The sequence below is a fragment of the Micropterus salmoides genome, unplaced genomic scaffold, assembly GCF_014851395.1.
Source record: "Micropterus salmoides isolate LMB-PRFRI ecotype aquatic unplaced genomic scaffold, ASM1485139v1 Ms_hic_scaffold_12, whole genome shotgun sequence".
NCBI classification, from domain to species: domain Eukaryota; kingdom Metazoa; phylum Chordata; class Actinopteri; order Centrarchiformes; family Centrarchidae; genus Micropterus; species Micropterus salmoides.
Window position 1 is genome coordinate 16,104,888 of NW_024040263.1, and position 23,536 is coordinate 16,128,423.

The following is a 23,536-nucleotide window of genomic DNA, read 5'->3' on the forward strand; positions in this document are numbered from 1 at the left end:
AAATGTGGCCTCAGTTTTGATCATTGCATCTTAGCAACTGAAAAAAAAAACGGTAAGAGGAAAAGTTCAAATTGGCTCAACCTCGACAAGCTACAACACTGAATAACTGCTTCCATGTTAATGCATCAAATTAACGATCCAATAATATAATAATAGTTACGCTGACAGGTGTCATTCTGTATAGTGAGGATATTTAATGCATTCAAGGGTTTTGTATTCTTCCAAATCTGTCCCTGTGCAGAGTGTGAAGCAACAGGGCCCTCTGCTGTCACGGCTGTATATCACAGCACTGCGCCTTACCAGTGCTCTCTTCCTATTGGTCGCTTTCCGCCATGTGATCAAAACACAATCATGGCGGCCTCCGCTGCAGTCCGGTCGAGCATGGGACTGACTTTCAGACTTTCTCGAGTTATACCGGACTGTAGCACATGTCCCCTCTACAGGTTGAAGAGCTGTGTGGGTAGCGGGGCTAATTTACAAAGGAGGGCTTCCGTTGACAACTTCCGGACGATACGCCGACACTTGCAGACGAGTATGGGTGAGTGGTGCAGCTTGCTAACATCTTTAGCCCTAATCAGGGGCTGGTTCTTTTCTCCGGACTCTGTGTCCGATAAGAAGTCGTAAGAAGTTCAATTTTGTCTCGTACCAGCGTTTAGGTTATTGTTGATGCCAGCAAATATTGGCTTGCAGGGGGTTGAATGATATCATCAATTATTAAAGTCATTTTCCGCTCACTAAAACTTGTGTAACTTCACGTCAACATTCCCAGATTATGAAACTTTATGCAGCAAGTCAAACATCCGCCACATCCGGAGCAGGGAGGAGGAACTGGTATCACCGCTGACGGCAGAAACACTCACTGTCCTGTCTGTTTTATTAAAGGTCTTTACCACAGTGAGGAGGGGAGCTCCAATGCAGAGGACCCAGATGATGTGTAAGTGGACTAGAGGCTTTTATTGTGAATTGATATGGTGTTCTCAATTGGTGTTAATCAATCCACACCTATTATGATCAAACATTGAATGTCCAAGTCACAGGAGGCTACATTTAATTTTCAGGGAACAAGAGTTCAAATTATTGCCTAGTCACGCTTTTTTTTGCACACTTATCATATACTCAATATTACGATGAACTCCAAATAAAAAGTTGGAGGTTCTCTAAACCAGCAGCCTACATGGTGTGCATGCACAGCATTTGAGAGAAAAATCTGCAAAAATTAAAAATATTCCGTAAATATGTGGTTGCTATGGTTCTGGGATGCTCCCAGTAGTGGGTTAATGAGAAGCAACACAGTCTTACCAAGGATGAATAGCGCTATGTAAAGTCCATTTACTATTTACAAAATAATAATAGTAATTTATATGCACATAATCTACCCCCAATACCCATCAGGCTCTGCAAAGACTATTTATGGACAGAGGACGACAACTCACAAAGCTGCACATTTCTCCATGATCCTCTCACGGTGTGTTTGAGCAGGAGTTGTGTTTTGCCCGACACTTACCATAACACCACCATGTGTACCCACATTAGTAATACAATTTCAGCCCTGATGAATAGCAGTACTTGGTTGAATGAAACATTTTCAAAACCTTACTAGATAAACTTAAATGTGTGGTTGTTCTATAAAGCTAAATTATTGTGAACTGTTTAGGGTGAATGTGGTATATATAGATCGGTCTGGCCAGAGGATCCCAATTAAGGCCAAAGTGGGAGACAACGTCCTGTATCTGGCTCACAAGCATGGAGTTGATCTGGAAGGTGAGCATTTACAGTTAAATATTTAATTGAAGCGTGATTTTAAGACCTGCTCATTATTTCTGCTTCTTTCATTTAGGAGCCTGTGAGGCTTCACTGGCCTGCTCAACATGTCAGGTCTACGTGAGTGCTGCACATTTTGACAAACTGCCACAGCCTGATGAGAGGTAGGTCAGCTACAGATTATATCTTGCTTCACTTTGATATTTGAATTTTAACAAATGTGTGTGATTAGGTGAAAGGGAGATCACTGTAAATGCTAAAAGATATGTTGGCTCTCTAGGGAGGATGACATGCTTGACATGGCGCCCATGCTTCAGGAGAACTCCCGGCTGGGATGCCAGATCATTCTCACTCGAGAGCTTGATGGCATTGAGTTCACCTTGCCGAAAGTCACCAGGAACTTCTACGTGGACGGCCATGTTCCCAAACCTCACTGAGAAGAGGCGCAGATGATAAAGAGGTGGAAATGAGTGTGTTGCTGCATTGCCCTTTGAGTGTGGGAGCGATCATGTAGAGATGCACGGCTAGGATAGCAAAGTCAAGTAAAAGTCCGTAGCAACTCCCAAGACTCTTGCAGACTGTAATATTCCACAGTTAACCAATGACAGGACCGGCCTGCAGACGAGATCGGGCAGTTTGGGACACTATATGAGTCTCACTGAAGGTAAAATGAATGGTTATAACAAAAAACAAACAAATCCAAACTGTGATGGTTTAACTATGTATGTATTTATTTGTATGAAGCATTCTCAGGCCAGCATTGAGACACCATGCAATCTCAAACTGCTCTTTGTTAGAACACCAGGCGATTAAGAGACATTCCACGTGTGTCTTAAACATTGCAGAGCAAGTTTTAACAAAGTTCATCATTGTGTCATTTAATGGACCATTCCTTGTTACAGCTCATATACGCACAAGTATCACAGGATGATGTTCTCAAGTAATTTCTGCCAGTCCATCATTTTCACTCTGACTCATTTGTCACATATTTTATGCATAGCATTTCTTTATGTACCAAGTTCATATGTAGGTGTTGTGATGGCTTGTACCCACTCACTATAGTGAGCCCTAAGTCATAAACCACTAAAGAGACTTCTTCCAGACACAGAAGAAGACATATATTAGAATGAAGTACATTTGAAAGGCTAGTGTTGCCGAAGCATAAAGGGTGGGCTTTTAACAAAGTAAATCAAAATTTAGACTGTTGAAACCTACATTTCATTCACTGAACATTACGGAACATTCAGGTGAATTGTATTTCAAGTGTTGGTAAAACAAAATGCAGTTAAAGCACTTCTGGTGCCAGTGATTGGCTTGATTAGTTGATCAGGTTCACGTGTGATTTGATCCGGAGCAGACTGGAGGTGGAGACATATCTGATTTGAAGCAGGTGAGCTTCATGTTACCATGTAATGAGTTTACCACGTCTACCCTTTTACTTGTCAAACTTACGCACACATACAAGTGAACTGTGTATAGTATGTCTTAGAAATTACAAATATTTAAAATTGTGCAATAAAATTGTTTTAAAATTATTTTTGAATGCTGCTCTCATTACCCAGAAACCTTCAACACTTACTGATTCAAAGGGGACAATAATGATTCCATTGTTTTATCTAAACTCCAATAACCAAAGCTAGTTCAGTGCATGATTAGCAGGTGGCCATTGTTGGTAAAACCTTCATTTACCAAGTAAATTGCTAAACAGTCATTTGTGTTGTTGCAAAAAGCGCTTTGCAGCAGCTACCAGGTGAAACTGGAGTTTGGTGTGGGGAATAAACGTTTATTCCCCAAAAGGTGTAGACTAATTTAGCAAACCAAAAACACCCGCGCAAATCGTGCTGGTCCAAAACACCGCATAACAACCAGCTCCAGCGGTTTGAGTTCCCGGCAAGTTGGCACACTTCATTTAGCAGATGGTCGATCTGGAGATGTAAGGTGAGTATATCAGCAGTAGTAGGGTACAGCAATGGCGGTTAATGAGCGGCCTGTACATTTTGAATGACCACATTTTGTGTTGAGTTCTCTTCAGGTCCAAATGATAAAGGTGTTGTTAGCTGTAGAGGCCATGATATGTCAAAAAACTGACAAAGACAAGAATCATCGAGTTCATGTTAAAAGTGTGAATACAGGTCCAGTTGAAAGATTAGTCAATGGATCAGAATATGCGATCATTTAATGTATGGGCTGCTTGCAGTGAGCTCTGATAGATCTGCATTAAACCACAAGCAAACAAGGAGTATGCTTAGGGATGCCTGTAGAGTTAAAACAAAATCAAATCAGTTGCTAAAAACTACACCGACTTCCATGTATACGATTAAAACGACAATCATATTTTGGTGGACGTGTTTTGGATTACTCAAAGTGATAGAAATTTGAGCAAATACAGGTAGAATAATAAACATTATCATCTGTTGTGTGCACGCGATCTGGTTCTGCGCACGCGACAGTCGAATTCTGATAGCCGCGAAAACCTTCGCTTATTCTAGAACGCTACAACATTGTGCTACATTTGTGTTCTAGAACACATTTAAAGTCCATTGGGGGCTCGAGGTTTGGTTACATTTCATCTGGTGAGTTAAAAAGTTACATTTTGGTTAAAAAAGACCTCTCGTTCTTAAAACAGGAGGCTTCCTGTCATATCTGTTTTCAAGGGAGATGACAGCTGGAACTAATTAGCCTTTCCAATGACAAAAAAATTACACTATGCTAGATGATTCCCTTAGCCCATGTAGGCTATGATAATTATTTTATTTTATTTTTTTAGAAAACTATCCCAAAGTTCATGTTGCCAATAGCCTAACATCACTGGATGTCAACAGTTGGGGAAAAATGTTATACACTGCAGCTTATTTGCATACACTGACTTATGAAGGTTAGCTCAATTATAGGAGCTGTGGATATAAATGTAGCTCAAATGGTGAAATATTCTGTTGCGCCAATGTTTGAAATCCCATACAGCCTCTAGAATAGTGGTTCCCAACTTTTTTAACTTGTGACCTCCTTAATATGAATATTTACATTCCACCTCCAGTCAGAGTATACATACTGTTTTATATAAGGGGGGGCATTTAGTTGACTGAAGAGGTAAAACTCCTATCTTTTACCAGAAAAGCAAACATTAGAGAAATGTCTGAAAATAAACATCAAGATTTGGATTTTATTTTATTATATTATCTGTAATCAACCTCTTAATGGGCTACCCTGACGACTGATCTAAATGCTCTTTGTATTTATGATGCAGACACTGCCTATCTATTCTATTTTCCAGCTGGACCAAGTCAGCCTTTCAAATGACAAAAATAAATAAATTACACTATGCTAGATGATTCCTGTTAGCCCATGTAGGCTATAATAAGAGAACTATTTCAAAAAACTTTCCCAAAGTTCATGGTGTCAATAGCCTAACATCCCTGGTTGTCCAAAGTTTGGCAACAAAAATGTTAAACACTGGAATAGCGCTACATTATCAGCTTATTTGCATACACTGGTAGCTTGTGTAGGTTAGCTCAATTATAGGAGCCATGGATGTAAATATAGCTCAAATGGTGAAATAGTCTATGTTGTGCTGATGTTTGAAATCCCATTCAGCCTCTAAAATAGTGGTTTACAACCTGTTTAACTTGTGACCTCTTAATATTAAGCAATATTGACTTTCCACCTCCATCAGGATTTGGATTTTAGTTTATTATATTATCTATAATCAACCCCTCGGTTGGAGACGAGTGATGTAAACACTCTTTGTTTGTATTTATGATGCAGACGCTGCCTCAACATAAGCACAGGACCAAGGACACAAGCTGCCTTCATCCAAGGAAACCAGAGCACAATGGAACATAATCCCTCCCACTCAGCACTCTTCTATCTTTTCCAAGAAGTTTCCAAGCTGTCGTCTCCCATCCACAGCAGTTTCCTGGACACAAATTCAACCTCCACATGGCTAAATGAGACTTCGATGCAAGGTCCTTTCATAGTTAAACAAGAGGAAGAGGATGCACATTCGTTTCAAATCTCTAGTAGTTCCTGCCAGCACAGTTTGTCTGATATGTCGCCTCATATTCAGATGAAAAAAGTGATGGAGGAGAGTCACAGCAGCAAGGTCGCAACTTTAGTTGATTCGCATCCTGAACGCAACAGCCCCTGGAAAGTACTGAGTATGATCAACCTGCAGTGTGAGAGGCTCCTGCATCACAGTGATGTAGAGGAGTCAGACCCAGTAACATCTACCACAAAATTAGGCCATTCAATAGCATTAGCATCGACTGCTACAGCAGATGGAACAGAGCAGGGAGTTGGAGGTGATTGTGTAAATGTCAAATGTACTTTGAGACCATCTTCTCTTATCTATGAGAGACAAGAAATCCCAGCCTGTGTTAGCCTTGTGGAAGATGTGAGAGAAACGGCCAGTAGTTTTAAACCACAGTGCCGTGTAAAGGATTCCAAGGTGGGCTGCTGTGTTCAGTCACAAACTGCTGAAAAAACAAAAACAAAGGAGGGCAGGTACAGTGTTAACAGCCAGTTTGAGTGGAACCAGGAGTTTAGGGATTGTTTCTCCTCTGAACAAGATATTTTAAATGTACCCTTCTCTGAAAATGCTTTATCAACAACTCACATCCACAGTGCATCCCTTAATACCCAGCTGACTTTTAATTCAAATGAAGATGCATGTGTAGCTCTGTCAAAGCCTGCACTAACACTAGACCACAATGCAAACGTTACTTTGGCTACAGAGCCCTCATGTGACACCCAGCTTCCCCCTCCATGCCCCATCATGCGTTCTTCACAATCTGTATCATTCTTATTTAGCACTACAGGGACACATCACTCAACCTCAAAACGAGATGACAAAATCACAGCATTGAAACCAGAAGGTACACTTGCTCCCTTAGAGGAGACATCCCGTTCTTTTGCACAAGTTAAGTCCTCAAGCTACCATGATGAAACAAACCCTGCACCTTCTGCAACATCAAAACCAGAACCCAGGCCAGTGCAAAAGGAGGAAATTTCTCTTCCGTGTACCCACCAGAGGAGAACCAAGACTCCTAGAAAACAGCCTCGTCCCAGCCGGAGTGCTGATATCCAAGACCCAGACTTCCAGGGAGTGACGTTCAGGATGGACACGGAGCTGGACGACAGCAGGGAACAGTGTCGGCTCCTCATAACTTCAAAGTACAGGTAGTGACAGTTTCATTAATGTTTTATTTTTTTGCATGTTAAATTGCAAGTTAAATTCACAGACACACACGTTATTGGCGTCTGCCGCTTGTTTACCCATCACAGCAAAGAGCTCTGCAAGAGTGTAAGAAAACCAAGGCTGAGGACACGGACGTCCCAGAAATTTCTTAAAGCTAGCAGCTCGGACGAGGAGAGCGACCCGATGACTAGTGTTTCCAGTGAGTAACACTCAAGTACACTCCAGCGCTGTTCAATGAAGCTGTCAGTTTATGTTGACATTTTTACAGGCTTTCTATTGACGGCAATACGGATCCCCTGCAATTTAAACTGATAATCTGATTCATAATAAATATATTAAAAAAAAAAAATTCAGGTCACATCAATTTTATTTATAAATCTATAGAACATACAACACTCTCCATCCTCACTCCCTTTATTACGAGTAGGAAAAAAATAAGTTCCTCCACTAGAGGACACCACCACATCAAAACATGTGACTTGACAGCTTGAAAGTGGTGAACATTTGAGGAGTATTTAAGTAAATTGTTGTGTAAACATCCCAAGACCATAATGGGTATCAACTAGTTCCCTTGAGACCAAGAAATGGAATAGAAATTACAGCATCTTTCAGCTTTACCACCTGTGCCTTGAGTCACTGTATTTCCATCGGCCTCAGCATTAAATTCTTTCCAGTCATTTAAAATCCATTGCTGTGATTAGCATCTTTCCTCTTGACACAATTTATTATTTTTTCTAATTTGCACACACTTCCCCTCTGGTCAAACAGGAACATGAGCAAGTTTGTATCTCCAACATTCAGAGACCAGATGGTCAAGACTCTTATCTGTGACACCAGCCAGAAATGCAGCCTTGCTCTGTATGTTAGTGATTAACAGGAAAATGCCACATAGATATTACAGTGAACTTCTACACTCAATTTAGATAAGAATGTATAGTTGTACACTGTATCTGTTACAAATTAGAACATCTTCTTGCTTATTGCTTTCAGTTGTATTTTTTTGTTGTGATAGAATCACATCACAAATTATATAATACTCCTCCAGCTCATACTGTAGAATTAATCTTATCACTGAAATATAGTGTTAACTTACAGAAAATATTTGTTTGCTTTGTTTGTTTACTCTAACACTAACTAAGGATAAACTGAAAGTTATTTTCTGTTCACGAGAGTGTAAAGTCTGTGCATCGTGCTGCACCAGGAAGACCCCCATGTGGAGGGATGCAGAGGACGGGACCCCACTTTGTAATGCTTGTGGAATAAGGTAACTCATTAACACTACATGGCTGAATATGATAAAAACACACATGAAGCTGTGTATAAGGGCTGATCTATTAGATCTCTTGAGGAATCTAAAGCCACATTTCATTTTAATGGAATTTAGTAACCAAATTTACATTTAAGCAGACATTCATAAATATGTTTTCCACTGTTTCATTTTCCACATTGGTTGTAACATTGAGGTCCATAATTATTAGTCCAGAGAATTGATTGATTGATATGAACAATGATTTGTCCATGAAGTAATTAATTACAGACAAATTATAGTTTGTGGAAAACTAGTTTCAAAATGTAATTCTGTACGTGTAACATATAGGCTTAGACAGCTGTTGACTGTATATCATTTTATCCAGTTGTTTGGTTTTCCTGTCATATTTTTCAGAATATTTTATATATATTTATAACAATGAACAATTATCAGTAACGATAGTCCACAGACTAATACAAACAACTCTATAAAATTACTAACTACAGACTCATGGACAGCCACATGCTGAAATCCACTAAAGGTTTAAAGTGCAACACTCAAACAGCTCTGCTGTTGGCTTATTGGTACCATTGGTTTTCATTAGTGGAAGTCCAAATTTACTCCTTCAGTTTCTTCAGTTGTATTTGTGAAAGTGTCAAAAGATCTTGCAGAGGTGTACTAAAGTAAATTAATAGTGTGTACTCACAGAAGTCTCAATATATGTTACACAAACTTTACTGCTCATATGAGACACATGCTGCACATTTGCAGCAGAGGATGACTATATGAAGCACTCGGTGTTAATGTGTTGATTTCCTTATGTTGTCTGTTTCATAATCTTAGCCTGCAGACAAACACATATTTGCTTCTGAAAATGGAGACAATGCTGAATCAGTGTTGCAGTGATCCTGAACAGGGACATGTCGTAGATAAATACCAACTGTTTCTGAAGACTGGACAAAAAGTATCTATTATGATAGCTCAGTTTTAAAAAGAAAGGAGTTTAATCACCACTGTATGCTTTTTATTTGTGTGTTTTTTTTTGTCTTGACTTTTGAAGGTATAAGAAGTACAGAGTGCGCTGTGTCAACTGCTGGCATATCCCTAGGAAAGAGGGCAACTCCAACTCATGCTGCCTCAAGTGTGGAAACTTCGTGAGGCTGACCTCAGCTCAGCGGAAACACACCACCTAGGGAACATGCATAGAGCAAAAGGTTTTTATGTCCACATGCGACAACGCTCTCCACACACACTTGCACACAACAGTTCTATTACACTCTGTGCTCCCTTAGTTCTTAGTGCTCTAACATTCACTTCAGATGTGGATGCAAACATGGAGGAGCAGAACCAGCTTTTTACATATTACTTGACTCAGAGTATTTATATTAGTTTCACTGCTACAATGTTGTACCTCCAGCAGTAGCATTAATTCCCTTGATGCTGTATACACCAGGAAAAAAAACAAATGGTTAAAGAAAACCCAGATAGGAAAATCCTTGTAAAACACTTATGGATGACAATGTCTGAAAAACGATCTGTACTGTAATCTTTGCTGCTCTGATCCTCTTTGTGCTGCCTGCTAACCTGCACGTAGCGTGTGTGACAGATCTTACTCAGTTGTTTTCCTCTAAAGAGGGATACAATCTTTTGCACACATGAATAGCATACTGAAGAGCTACTATAAGAAGTAGACATTCAGAGAGTTTAGTCATAATTGTTGACATTTTCCTCTAAATAGCTTCGGTGTTGCTTGTGTATAATGGTCCGCAGTGCCAGATGGCTGCAATAGAAAGTTATTTCTGTACAGGACCAAAAACGGCAACCTGAGCTCGGCGCTGTGTTCACTGTTATTAACTGCGAAACAGTTTGCTTCTCTTGACCTTGACAGCGAGACTTTCTGCTAAGTTCAGTAGCTACACATTTATTTGGACAAGTTCAATGAAGGTATTTATTTTGTTGTCATTGTTTGTAACTGTGGTTGTTTTTTGGGGGGGGGCTGTTTTTTGGGGGGGGGCTGTTTTCTCATTGTTTATTTGTGGTTGTTGGTTTAATTGGTGCACTGATTTTCTTTTGCATTGCTGTTTTCTGTGAGAAGGGGGGGGGTGTGTGTGTGTGTGTGTGTGTGTGTGTGTGAGCTTACATGGGTTTGGGTCTGTATTAAATTCAGTATAAAACATCCAATTTGTTTTCTGGTTCTTTTTTAGATACAAAAGTAAGGCCTGCACTTGATATAAATCCCCTACAAAAAATGCAGTGACTATATAGGATAATAGTTTCAGAGGGGTACACATCGCGTTAAACTAACTGTATGGAGAGGTATAGGGAAGAATTGTTCATTAATGAGACTTCCCACAGTTTCCTCGGCCCACCCTGCAGTACAGGCCCGTTCGCCAAGTGGGTGGCCTCACACGAATTGATACAGTGCAGCTATTATTTCAAAATGCATTACGTCTTCCTCTTATTTGAAACAGCCAGCTAGAGAGAGGGAGAGAGAGTTGCCTGTCTCACAATGTGCCAAACCATCCGGTGATGAGGAACGCTGAAGGAAATGAGCGTTGCTCAAGCCAAGAACATAAAAGATAGAAACGAGCTCAATAAAATGAATGTGCTTGCTTCATTTTTACATTCCGCTTATTTCAGTCCAAAAAGTCTCACCTGCTGGGGTCATTTAAACATCAACATGTAACATAATGAACAGTGCCGGAGGGTAACATTTACTCAACTACTTAAGTACCATTTTGCAGTAGTTTGAGTATCGTCTCAAATGTTTCAATGGCAAATGTACTTTTTTTCGATTCCATGTATTTGTCAGCTACAATACTTTGCGGATTATGTTTTTTTTCCCCCGGACAAAACAGGATCAGCTTTCAAAATATGATTAATTGCTATACATTTAACTACCCAGTGGTATATAAAAGTGGATCCACATTGACCAACTACAGCATTAAAAATCTGCTCACAAATTCATTCATTCAAAGCATGAATAATCCAATAATATTATATTACTGGAAACAGACTGTTGAGGGGCCACCTGCATAATGATCTCTTATTTTGCTTTTGCACTTAAGATTTTGAATAGGGCTTAATTCTTATGTATTTGTACAGTGTGTTATTGGTAGCTCATCTAAATACTATTCAGTGGGAATCATTTTTGAGCCAATAAACTGAGCCGGTAGGCTTCAATTAAAAATAAATGAAGTACAGCATACCTATAATATAAATGAATCTAGCATAGGAAAGAGCATTCCTAATCTGAAGCTCCAGCTTTCATTCAGAGCTCATTGCTTCAGGTTTGAATCTGCTGTTGTTTGATGAAGACGGACTGTCTGCAAAAGGAGGAGGAGAAAGTTTAGATTGGGAGGCTAAAAAGTCAAAGATGCAGTCAGCTTTTTGTGAATGAAAGAGGAGAAGGGGGTCTGCGACAGGCGCTAATCTCGCCTGTTGGGGCCGCCCTGCCACCGGACACTCTGGACCATGACCTTGGACAGCAAACTCATGGAGGACACTGACATTGACGTGGAGGGACAGGCAGACTGTGGTGCAGATGCGAAGAACACAGGGTTGTCAGTGTTGAGTAAGGAGAATGCCGACTTCGAGCAAAACGCTTCATCCTACACTCCTGAAGTCCGGGAGGAGGGAGACTTTGCAGACCGGGTACGGGACGGTCCAGGCAGGAGAGCCGCCTCGGTGAAGCCCCCATACTCTTACATCGCACTCATCACCATGGCCATCCTCCAGAGCCCAAAAAAGAGACTCACCCTCAGTGAGATATGCGATTTTATCAGCCAGCGCTTTGCGTATTACCGGGAGAAGTTCCCTGCGTGGCAAAACTCAATCCGACACAACCTGTCTCTAAATGACTGCTTTGTGAAAATGCCCCGCGAGCCTGGGAACCCTGGCAAAGGAAATTATTGGACCCTGGATCCCATGTCGGCCGATATGTTTGAAAACGGGAGTTTTCTTCGGCGGAGGAAACGCTTCAAGAGGCAGCATTTCTATTTGGGAGCGTTGAAGGAGTCCAGGGCGCTGGAGCGCAGCCTGCTGCCCGTTTTCCCTCTGCTCGGAGCGCACAGGATGGGTTCTGGTCTCCAGGGTCCTGATTTGTACCACGACCTGGGCATAAGAAGTCGTTTAAGCTCCCACAATAGTCCCAGTATCCCGCCTGTAAGCAGCATCATACCTGCGCTCTCCTCGCTCCTCTCCAAGAATTTCCCTTGTCTGACTTTTGAACATTTCGACCCGGGACGCTGCGCCGCCGTCCCATCTTTGGCTCCAAACTCCTCGCTCATGCCTGCTGTCTCGCTGCACGGAATGATTCCCAGCTACGCTGTTTCTCAGCTGTCCAATTTCCCCACTGGGATCATAAAAGTTTCATCTAATTTAATTTAATGTCGCCTAATGCTGTCCGCCTGTGGTGAACTTACGGTGAGGTGAACTGAATCGTCTTCCTCTCGGCCTGAGAATAAATAAAGCCATGGTACATTCTAATACTACAGGTTTGAATGATGGCCTACTCTTGCAAACAGGCCACTATATTTAGCCAACTATGTGCTTGCTAGAAGCAAATGTTTTTGAATAACTGATATTTTACAGTTCTTTTGGAATAAAAACGTGATTAATTGACTATTCTTGTTTTTGTTTACGAAATTTAAGACTTGACATAAGTGAACGATTTGTAGGAACTGAAGCGCAGTATAAAGTCAAAGAAATGTATACAAAAATAAATTTATTTATTCTATAGGACTATTCTAAATATCATTTACACAATACAACAAATTATACAATAATAATAGCAGCATTTTGGCGTTTTAGTGTTATCATCAGAACGAAGAAAATTAAAATAAAGTAGTAGCCTAGGTCTATAATAAATAAAATGGTGATATAGGAAATTTAGAGCCACTAAAAGCCCAATCTCTTAGGTAAATGGGTATATTGGGTCAATTTATCCCATAGACCTACGGAATTGCTCTAACGTACCTACACGTGTCTGACTTGAAAAAGAAATGGATATTGTTTGTTGGGACGCAAACAATATCGTTTGCTGCATTTATTTAGGCCTAGCTGTGGATGATTGATGAGCATTGTTATAAGTTTAGGGATGTCAACACAAGAGGGCACAAAAGATCTGAGCATGTGCACATTTTCCCTTCCTAGTTAATTGTGCTTTTAGGTGTGTGTGTGGGCCTCCTTTAGTCAAAACAGGGCCTTCATTTTACAACACACGTTGGTCTTCTGAGCCTCTGCAGCCTAAATAAGTAGCACATGACCGCAGCAGTGTTCAGCATGACTAGAAAATACATCTGATCATCTGACCGTCAGGTATTATTACAAGTTAAAACTGTACCGCTGGCATTTATTGATGTAGGCCACTTTTTTTCCCTGTGTGGAAATATGAGCGGCAGTATACGTTCGGTTTTGGGGAGGAGGATTATTTAGCAATACCACAGCTGAAAAAATACACAGTCATAATTTTGTTTAATTACAGTAGATTCATGAGCAGTAAAGCATTCTTAAATTTTAAAGGTAAACTAATCATGATGCAGAATGGCATTTCTCTTTTTCAGAGTGATGCATTTCTGTATAGTATCACTGTTTTAATGTTGTAGCTTCCAGTGGCTTTAATCTGTTAGTTTATTCTATATAAATACATAAAGCTCATTATATAGCCTACTGTATGTTTTTCAAGTAGATACTTGAGGGAAAAGTACACAAGGTATAGATTACTTATATAAAAAAAACTTTGTATCTGTGAGTTTATGTGGGTGTGTTGCCACACTGGACATAACAGATGTAGATAAAAAAAAAAAAAAGGAGCAGCATCATTGGGTAAACAACAATTTAAAACAAATTTGCATTTAATGTTGTTCTGCTTTCCTGCAGTGTGGTCAAGTCCATCATTGCAAAATAACGTTCCTCACCAGAGGAAACCCACAATTTATAATATCTAGTATGATAACTAAGCAGTTTCTTCTATTTTACAGTCTTAAAATTGACCTTTTATTGAAAACGTCTAAAAAAATTTTGAAACACTTGAAGGCGCAAGGGCATTTATTTCAGTCTGTCAACATAAGTTTATACATTTAAATGTACAGTTTTACATGTTTTAGAGTCATTTTTACAGTACAATCTTGCTATAGACCCCGAGACCCTAAAGGCAGGAGAAGCGGTTGACGATGGATGAATGGATGGATGGATGAATCTTGCTAAAGAGGTTGGAACAATTCCTGCACAGTATTTAAATGGATCCACTCCAGAAGAACACTCTTGGTAAATGCGTGGAGGAAATCTCTCCCAGGATCTCATAGCAGAGCAGGTCTTCTGCCTTCTATTGCCTTCCACCTAAATAACCCCTCAGGGAGCAGTTTGCTTTTCCTGGTGCACACAGTCATATTTGATTTTTATTCAATTACAGTGCACAGGCACATTCATAGTCCCGTTTACCCTCTTTGAAAAACAGAAAAAGACATATCTCCATGAAGTGTGGCCCATTAAATTCAGTCAGTGATGTGTGAGCCAGAACCCCTGAGCGCTGTGACAGGAAACATGATCTATATTTGAAGAAAGTGGGACCCCTCTTCAAACACTTTCATCGGACAGATGACAGACCCGTATACCAGCAGAGCCACCCATGAGCTCATAGTTGATCCACATGTTTGTATAATAAGAGTGTACTGAAAGAGTGGAATGGTATAGCAAAATTATGGAAGTCCATTTCCACCAATAGAAGAAAAAAACTAGTCATGTGAAAAATATCCTCATGATAAGTCAAAATTATTAGACAAAACATAAGACCTTTCACTTACTGTCACATAATATTGACTTACCAAAAGCTGCACAAAAGTACTTATTTATCATCTTTTCTTGTTTTTTTTTCCTGGCGGAGACGGGCTTCCATACAAAAGACAAAGTAAATGAGTGTAAAGCTGCGTTCACACCGACAGCGAATTTAATATTCGCCTCGCTTTGTTCGCGTGAGTTTGACCGCTGGACATTTTGAGTGTTCACACACACGCGTTTTAAGCGAATAAACGCTGCCCGCGGATACTACAGCTATATGAACACAAAGTAAACCCTTGGCTGTGATTTAATTGCAATAAACAGATCAAACTGATGCCAAAATAACTACAATATGATGCCGTTGTCTGCCGCTGTCAGCAAGTCAGGAAGACGACAACTTTTAAAATACGTGTTTTCTGAATGGAGTTCGAATCGATCAGGGCTATGCTATGCCAAGTACATGCTATGCTAAGTACATCGACAGCTGGAATAAAGTTACAGACACACATTTTCTAAACTCACCAGGTAGTTCAACTTCCTCGCTTTCTTCTCTCCAGAAAGCGAGTCCAGCTTTGTCCTGTTTCTATATAAAATTAAGTAGTAGTCCAGCATCTGACGCTAACAACAACAGTGGAACCGGATGTGCACAGAAGCTAGCTGCCGACAAGCGCGAGTGAAGATAAATCAAGTTGTAATTCCAAAAACTAAAGTAAAAAGCTAATTTAATAAAACCAGTTAACTATGACCTCCTCCCGCTGGTAAACGGCGTAGTTGTTAGAGCAGAATTCAGACTACTACGGGTGTTTATTTCTCCGAAAGCTGCAGTGCTACTCCCCGTCCACTTCCCCATTCTTTAGCAGCTCCCCGTCGGCCAGTGGATTGTCATTACACTGCTCGCCTGGTCCTCTCCAAACAACGCTCCGAAGCCACCGGTGACGTTTGGACAATCTCACCGCTGATAGGCTTTCGCAACATCGCTTCAAGCGAATTTCTCACCCAAGTTGAAAAATTTGAACTCGCGCAAACCAGCGAATTGCGCGACAAACACCTCATTCGCGCCGCCCGGAGCGAATTCGCAGGAATTTACGTCTTTGCATTGACTTTGTATTTAATGAAGCCACCCAAAACGCTAGATTCACTTTCGGTGGGAATGCACCTTAACATCTAGAAACTAAAAGTCCTTGAGGTAGAGAGAGAATGACAGACGAATGTAAGGTCAAGGTGACAATCCATGTTATTTCCACTGACAAGCTTCATCCAAAACGCTGCTATCAGAACTCAGCTCTCATTCAGAGGTGTGGGTGTGTGAGTTAAGGACAAATGTGTCCAATTATAGTCGGGCCTTGAAATTAAACCACAACAAAAGTAGAAAATGAGAAGATTGCATTTTTCCAGCTGTGTTTAGCTTCCAAACAAGAGGACACTGACAGCAGCCAAAGCAGAGAGCCGGAGACATGACGTAATCATCTCAGCCGCAGTCACCCATTAACTGATCCAACACATCTGAGAATTTTTCTTTGTGTGTCTCTGTGTTTTGTGCAATGAAGGGGCTTTTTTACCACACATCTCCCAAAACACTGATGTTTCTTGTTCAACAATTGACAGAGGTGGACCAAGAGCAAACACCAGGACTGCTACAGGCTCACTGATGTTCTTTGATGAAGGGACATTTGGATTCAGTTTCTTTTTCTTTTATTCTCCTGAAACTTATTCCTGGCATTTGTGCTGTTTTTTCTTGGCATCTTTCCCACCATGCAACACCTAAAGTCATGAGCTAAAGGAACATTTCACCCAAATGACAAAATGTGATATACAAATGTATTTTATTTCAATTAGAGTTTATTTTCTGGATAGGCCACACAGTACAAGTCTACAGCCATGCAGCTGTGAGCCTGTACTTAGGCTCAGTGCTAACATCAGTATGCTAATATGCTCACAGTGACAATGATAATATGAAGATATTTAACCACATGCTTGAGCATAGCATTAGTTCATTAGCATTAGCTCACTGGAATCAGCTGATTCATTCATACCTTATTAGTCAGGTGGCTGCCAGTCATATTCATACACATCTACATCATAACCTGTCAGCTTCGCACATAAAGGTCTTCAGTCCTCTTCAAGACTGCCCTAAGATCAGGTAATAAAAAAGGACAAACCTTGAGGCCTTAAGGTCTTTATCTCTTCAGTTGACATTGTACATATTTCCATAACACCAGAGTTACAATTATTCAAATTACCACAAACCAGGTGCCTCATTGTGAATATATATGTCGTGTTAAGGTGGGATAGTTTTCGAACAAAGGATAATAATATAAGTGTCATAGTTGTCTTTGTTATTCATTGAAAACAAGAAACAGTCGTTTCACTCACTTTTAAATCAATAAAACACTTTTCGTTGACTAATAAGTAAACCCACTGTGAAGGGATTCTTTACATCATTAATCCTAGAAAAGCCATTTCATTTGCCTTCTTGTCTCAAGTTGTGGTTTTACAGGGAGTTGACTTTGATTGGAGTCAGTGTTGTGTATTTCCATTGAAACCAGGAAGGCATACCATTGCCTGGCCCAACAGAAAATGTGGCCCAAATCTTAATTTCAATTTGTGTGTCAGTTAAATCAGTCATTTCACTCCAACGTTGTCCGAAATCCTGGCTCTTGATGTAGCAGAGACGGGTCCTATTGTCTGAGTGTTTTATCTGATACTGCTCTGTGATTGCGTCCTTAACACAGATGAAAAACAGGAAAAGTGTTTTGCTGGTTTTCTCATAAACCAGGCAGGGGTTCATAGGACGGTACCGAATCAACATGTGCTTCCTTCACTGGTTTGAGCTCTGACCACCAGATAGGATATTATTCAGAGATGTGTCAGTAAAACAAATCAGTTTTGATGCAGTTGAAAGTTAAACAGAATATTTACAAGTAATTCAGCAATGAAACAATTACTTGGGATGACTGCCTCAATCGTCCTCACATCAGAGCTTTCCTCCTTCTTCAGCTTTCCTGTTTTCATGACCAGCATTTCTGTGCTGGAATCATCTGAAGTCTTCATCTGCTCTGCAAAGGCTAGAAGAGTTTAATTTTTTCTCTCGTAGAAAAGAGCAGGAATCCTGTAAACTGCATTTTTACGGGATTTAAAGACCTGATAGACCTGACATGAGGGGTTTTCTTGCTCATGACTGTTGTCATGTAATGTGTAAGAAAGGAAGAAATGCAGCTTCCTCTTGCTGAGGCTTATATAAGACTGGGTGGTGCAGTTTGTGAATGAGGGAGGGGTCTTTATTTTTCATTACAGCCTAAACCTCACAAGCAGGAATCCTGTATACTTTGGATTTAAAGACGATATTTGTATGTCTTCATATAACACTTGGGTATTTGTTAACCACAGTTATTGTCTGTGAATAGCAAAGATGAGAATCCACTTCATGGCTGGAACATAGTCAGGTTTAATAAAAGGTGGACTACTATTTGACTGTATGTTATTATTTATTATATTTCAGGACCAAACTGCCATCATAGGCTTCAGTAGGCCTAAATGTAAAATTACAAACAGAGTCAGGGTTTGAAGAGACAAATCAATACAATAGAGTTTATGTTCAACAAATTAGTGATGTGGTGTTGATGAATGACATCCTGCCTCCCACAAATGTATGTCACTGTATTTCCATTGAAAACAGAAAGTAGTTTTCTGCTGTTCTGCTGTAGATAAATACTACATTTACATGAGCAGTACACATGCAAACCACTTGTTACAAATGATAGTGCCAATACAATTTGAAACACAAGAACTTATCATAAAAAAGCATGCCCCCTTTAAGCACATGAATGCATACAAGTGTGCAAAATGTATATATTATTTAGATAACCAATAAAGCTCAACTAGCCTAATCCCATGCATTTGTTTTCTTGTTTAGATTCAATAAACAATATAAACTCTGTGTCAGTAACATCTTTTGAATTACATCTTAGAGGCATAAAAGACAAGTACAGTAACATACATGATTTTAATGGTCATTACAGCTAAAATCAAAATTGAAGCAGAATCAATACATTTAATGGATAGTAACTTAGATTGTAAATCATTATGCAACACTTTGAATATATTCAGTAGTCGTTTCAGTGTGATAATATTACTTGTAGTACACAACAGGTTACTTTACCACTTTAAGTCTCATATGAAGAAAAAAAGCCTATATGGTTTGTATTACAGAGAAAGGTGCCATGTAGGAGTGTGCAATGTTTACAAAATGATATCTTGATATTATCTGGGATTTTGTTGACAAAAATAACAATAAATATATAGCACCCCCCATATGTCTTGTCATCTAAAAGCAATTTATTTTTACTCTCCAATGCCCTGCTTGACTTCATTGTAGCTAAAAACTACAGCGGCTATCTGCTCAATTTCTTTCTGCTCCCCACACTCCATCAGACATGCAAACAAACCATCACCAATGTAAGCCAGGTCTGAGTAACCACTGGGTCCACTGTTGATGATCCAGGGTTTGCTCCATGCATTTGGGTTTTTTGGAGACTTATTCAGATACACTCCTAACTTAACCCTTTTGGCCTTATGACTTGGGTGGGTAAAGAGAAGACACTTGTTTGGATTCTGGTTTGGATTACCATCTGCATGTGCAGCTTCACTTTGAGCTGGGAAGGAGACCACACTTCCCTGACATCCTGTACCTGTTTCCACAAGCTTTTTAGCACACGGGAGGTTGATAAAACTATCTCCATCATAATTAGAAAGAGCTTCCAGTCGATAGCTTCCCTTAACATTCCCATTACAGTAGATGTAACTGAGGCCTGTGTCATCAGAAACCTCTGCTATTTCACATTCAAGTGACTCATCTTTAAGCATTTTGCCAAACTTCCATTTTTTATCAGACTTATCTCTATACAGGGATAGTGAATAGGAATGATACTTTTTAGATTTGATATAAGCATAAGTTGGAACAATCAATCTACCACTCTCTGTTTGAATACCATGGCCTGGCCCAACAGCAAATGTGGCCCAATTCTTGATTTCATCCAGTTCGTCAGTCAGATCAGTCACTTCACTCCAATTTTGTCCGAGATCCTGGCTCTTGATGTAGCAGAGACGGGTCCTATTGTCTGAGTGTTTTATCTGATACTGCTCTGTGATTGCGTCCTCAACACAGATGAAAAACAGGAAAAGTATTTTGTTGGTTTTCTCATAAACCGGGCAGGGGTTCATAGGACGGTACCCATCAATATGTGCCTCCTTCACCAGTTTGAGCTCTGACCACTAGAAAGGATATTATTCAGATATGTGTAAATAAAATAAAGCAGTTTTGATGTAGTTGAAAGTTAAACTGTATATACATATATATACTGTAAAAGTAATTCAACAATGAAACAATTACTTGGGATAATTACCTCAATCGTTCTCACATCAGAGCTTTCCTCCTTCTTCAACTTTCCTGTTTTCATGACCAACATTTCTGTGCTGGAATCATCTGAAGTCTTCCTCTGCTCTGCAAAGGCTAGAAAAGTTTCACTTTGTCTCTCATACAAAAGAGCAGGAATCCTGTACACTTTGGATTTAAAGAGAGTTTTCTTATCTGTCTTTAGATCACAATGACTTGACTGTTTGTTGCCCATGGTTGTTGTCTGTGTGTAAAATGCTCTTACAATTTATAAGAAAGCAAGAAATGCAGCTTACTCCTCCAAGATCAGCAGAGTTTGTCTGTTGGGGGTTTTCTGACTAGGTGGTTCAGTGTGTGAATGAGGGAGGGGTCTTTATTGCACTGAAAACGGAAACCTGTTGTCCAAACACTGATAACATTCTGCGGGTTGATTTTCCTTCTTTCCTGTCCTTCTCTTAGTGATAAAACAAGGGAAAGCAAAGAGGGAAAAAAATATGAGTATCCACTTCATGATTGGAACATAGTCAGGCTTAATACAAGGTGGAATAATATTTGATTGTATTTTATTATTTATAATACTTCAGGACCAAACTGCCAGGCATCAGTAAATGTAAAATTACAGATAAACCTGGGTATGAGGGAGTGGTCTTTATTTATTTTTTATTACAGTTTAAACCTCACTAGTCATTTCTGAAGAAAAAAAAAAAACTGTTTGTGGGAGTTAAAGTCATTATATCCAGTTGGTAAGTGAAGAAAATAAATTTCCACATCCTGGCTGGAGCAGAACCAAAACAAGTTTGGTTAATAATATACTTGGAGGAATGTCAGGAAAGTAAGTTTACGTAAGACTTTCATTTATGTCTTAAATCCATGCATTTATGGGAATATAGTCAGGTGGAAAAAACTACCTTCTTGTTTCTTTTAAGAAACAATGTTATTGTTTGCTTCAGTAAATGTGAAATTACAACCAGACACAACCAGGATTGCAAGTAGCCTTTCATTGTGGCCAGCCTAAGGCACACATGTGCAATACCCATACTGTCTGATCAGCATCTTGATATGCTACACCTGTGAGGTGGATGGATTATCTCGGCAAAGAAGTGCTCACTAACACAGATTTAGACAGATTTGTGAACAATATTTGAGAGAAATAGGCCTTTTTGTATGCATAGACAAAGTCTTGAGTTCAGGTCATGAATGGGGGCAAAAACATGTTGGGTTTATAATCTTGTTCAGTGTATGTACAGTATCTCACAAAAGTGAGTACACCCTTCACATTTTTGTAAATATTTGATTATATCTTTTCATGTGACAACACTGAAGAAATGACACTTTGCTACAATGTAAAGTAGTGAGTGTACAGCTTGTATAACAGTGTAAATTTGCAGTTCCCTCAAAATAACACAACTATTAATGTCTAAACCGCAGGCAACAAAAGTGAGTACTGCATGAGCTACAATTCATTGAGGGAACCATGAATGCCAACATGGACTGTGACAGAGCATGATCCCCTTCCCTTCAGAGACTGTGCCGCAGGGCAGTATTCCAACATGATAACTGTTGAGAATATTTCTTAGGTGTCTTAATTGATGTAACAGGGAAAGGTAAGACAGGTCTAGCTTAGAGTAATGTAGCGTAAAGTGTTTGACATTATAGCTTTAGGTATTTCTCACACGTACTTGTCCTCATCAGGAAGACAACAATAGACTGATTAGTTAGAGACAGTAGCTCAGATGTCAGGCTAGCAGATATCAGTGTTCTCTGGGAATCTTACAAGGTTGAGTCCTACAAGAATGTTTACAAGAACTACTGGCTCCCAGATTAGAGTCCAACTAATGGAAAGTGAGAGATTCCAATATGATGAAGCATTGGAGTCTAAACATCAGATATATAGTTGTTCTAGGTGAAAGGTGACCTAATAGAGAAACTCGACAGGCATTAGGGGGAAGACAGAAACATAAAAGAGACCACAAGAAGTTATCCTTCAGATTTGGTGTTGGCATTTGACGTGTTCACATGTTGTATGCTGGCACTGTATCTCCTTGGTCGGGCTCAATAAACCATGCTATGTTAAGTCTTCATCAGTCTCCAAAACTTCTTCACACCTGAACCTGGCTCACAATAACATTTCAACAATAACAAACCCAAGACAACCACTGCCTTGCAAAAGAAGCTGAGGGTAAAGGTGATGGATTGGCCAAGCATGTCCCCAGACCTAAACCCTGTTGAGCATCTGCGGGGCATCCTCACACTGAAGGTGGAGGAACGCAAGGTCTCTAACATCCAACAGCTCCGTGATGTCGTCATGGTGGAGTGGAAGAGGACTACTGGTAACCTGAAAGCTCTGGTGAACTTCATGCCCAAGAGGGTACAGGCAAAAACATGTCTAATAAATAAATCTATATTTTATTCAATCATCCTGATGAAGCACATTAGAATAATGACAATAGTAGCAAATCTTAAAATGAATAAAATTTCCACGTCACTGCTGTGTTGTGATAATAACAATAACGGACATTAATTAGGCTACTTTACTTAAAACTTTAAATGTTTCTGACATGGATTCATTTCAATATTGAGTAATGCAGTATGATCAAATGTATTTCTGCATCAGTGAACACCTGAAAGGACTCACAGACTGTACAGACACAGATGTCTGCACTTTCAGTTTCAGCTGTTTTCTCGCTCATATGTTGCCTTAAATAAACAGAAAATATGAAACGGCCGAACAGTAGATGACACGCGGTGTAACGTTACGTTACCATGACAGCAGCGGGACAGAAATTAGCCTACTTTTAACATGAAAGCAATAAACATTTTAACGGACTACGTGTCCTCATGCTGATAATGTGCCGTTCTTGTGTGGCGACAGAAAGTAAACACGATTTGCGGTGCTGCCGTCTAGACAAAGTGCTCTGGCATACTGTCGTTTCACGTGTTCATGCTGCTTCACGCATTTGTAGACGGCAGCTGTGCTGCAGTGAAGCTGTTTCCAGTTCAGAGAGCTCACGGAGAAGCACGTTGTTGAGTGTCTGTGTTACGAACCTCCAGTGGAGAATCCAGCGGAGGAGGAGGTTAGTGACAATAAAAGAATCATTCCAGGTTGAAGGAAGCCAGGAGACAGATTTTTACAGTACATACAGCGTTTTATTTACAATAAAGA

The 23,536-nt window shown here is 39.9% G+C and overlaps 4 protein-coding genes across 6 annotated transcripts; 3 read left to right on the forward strand and 1 right to left on the reverse strand.

Moving 5' to 3' along the window:
• Positions 1-330: 330 nt before the first annotated feature.
• Positions 331-3,296, forward strand: fdx2 (ferredoxin 2). The gene is made up of 5 exons (XM_038713673.1): positions 331-538; positions 883-934; positions 1,655-1,761; positions 1,838-1,925; positions 2,042-3,296. Exons 1-5 carry the CDS (start codon positions 352-354, stop codon positions 2,196-2,198), a joined length of 591 nt encoding a protein of 196 aa, XP_038569601.1. The 5' UTR covers positions 331-351; the 3' UTR covers positions 2,199-3,296.
• A 238-nt stretch (positions 3,297-3,534) lies between these two features.
• zglp1 (zinc finger GATA like protein 1) lies at positions 3,535-9,697 on the forward strand. Of its 3 annotated transcripts, none has more exons than XM_038713669.1 (5): positions 3,554-3,699; positions 5,524-6,936; positions 7,042-7,154; positions 8,126-8,219; positions 9,265-9,697. In XM_038713669.1, exons 2-5 carry the CDS (start codon positions 5,591-5,593, stop codon positions 9,395-9,397), a joined length of 1,686 nt encoding a protein of 561 aa, XP_038569597.1. In that variant the 5' UTR covers positions 3,554-3,699; positions 5,524-5,590; the 3' UTR covers positions 9,398-9,697. The 3 variants fall into 3 exon arrangements, with proteins under 3 accessions (XP_038569599.1, XP_038569597.1, XP_038569598.1); XM_038713670.1 differs by lacking the exon at positions 3,554-3,699 and adding an exon at positions 4,318-4,334; XM_038713671.1 differs by lacking the exons at positions 8,126-8,219; positions 9,265-9,697 and adding an exon at positions 8,095-8,115 and having other exon boundaries at positions 3,535-3,699.
• A 1,703-nt stretch (positions 9,698-11,400) lies between these two features.
• Positions 11,401-12,828, forward strand: LOC119899196 (forkhead box protein D2-like). Its single transcript, XM_038713672.1, has one exon. It carries the CDS (start codon positions 11,679-11,681, stop codon positions 12,591-12,593), a length of 915 nt encoding a protein of 304 aa, XP_038569600.1. The 5' UTR covers positions 11,401-11,678; the 3' UTR covers positions 12,594-12,828.
• A 5,619-nt stretch (positions 12,829-18,447) lies between these two features.
• Positions 18,448-20,704, reverse strand: LOC119899199 (sialidase-3-like). Its single transcript, XM_038713674.1, has 2 exons — positions 20,384-20,704; positions 18,448-20,252 (listed from the first exon to the last, which is right to left on the reverse strand). The coding sequence occupies exons 1-2, from the start codon at positions 20,606-20,608 to the stop codon at positions 19,323-19,325; spliced, it is 1,155 nt and encodes a 384-aa protein (XP_038569602.1). The 5' UTR covers positions 20,609-20,704; the 3' UTR covers positions 18,448-19,322.
• Positions 20,705-23,536: the final 2,832 nt, after the last annotated feature.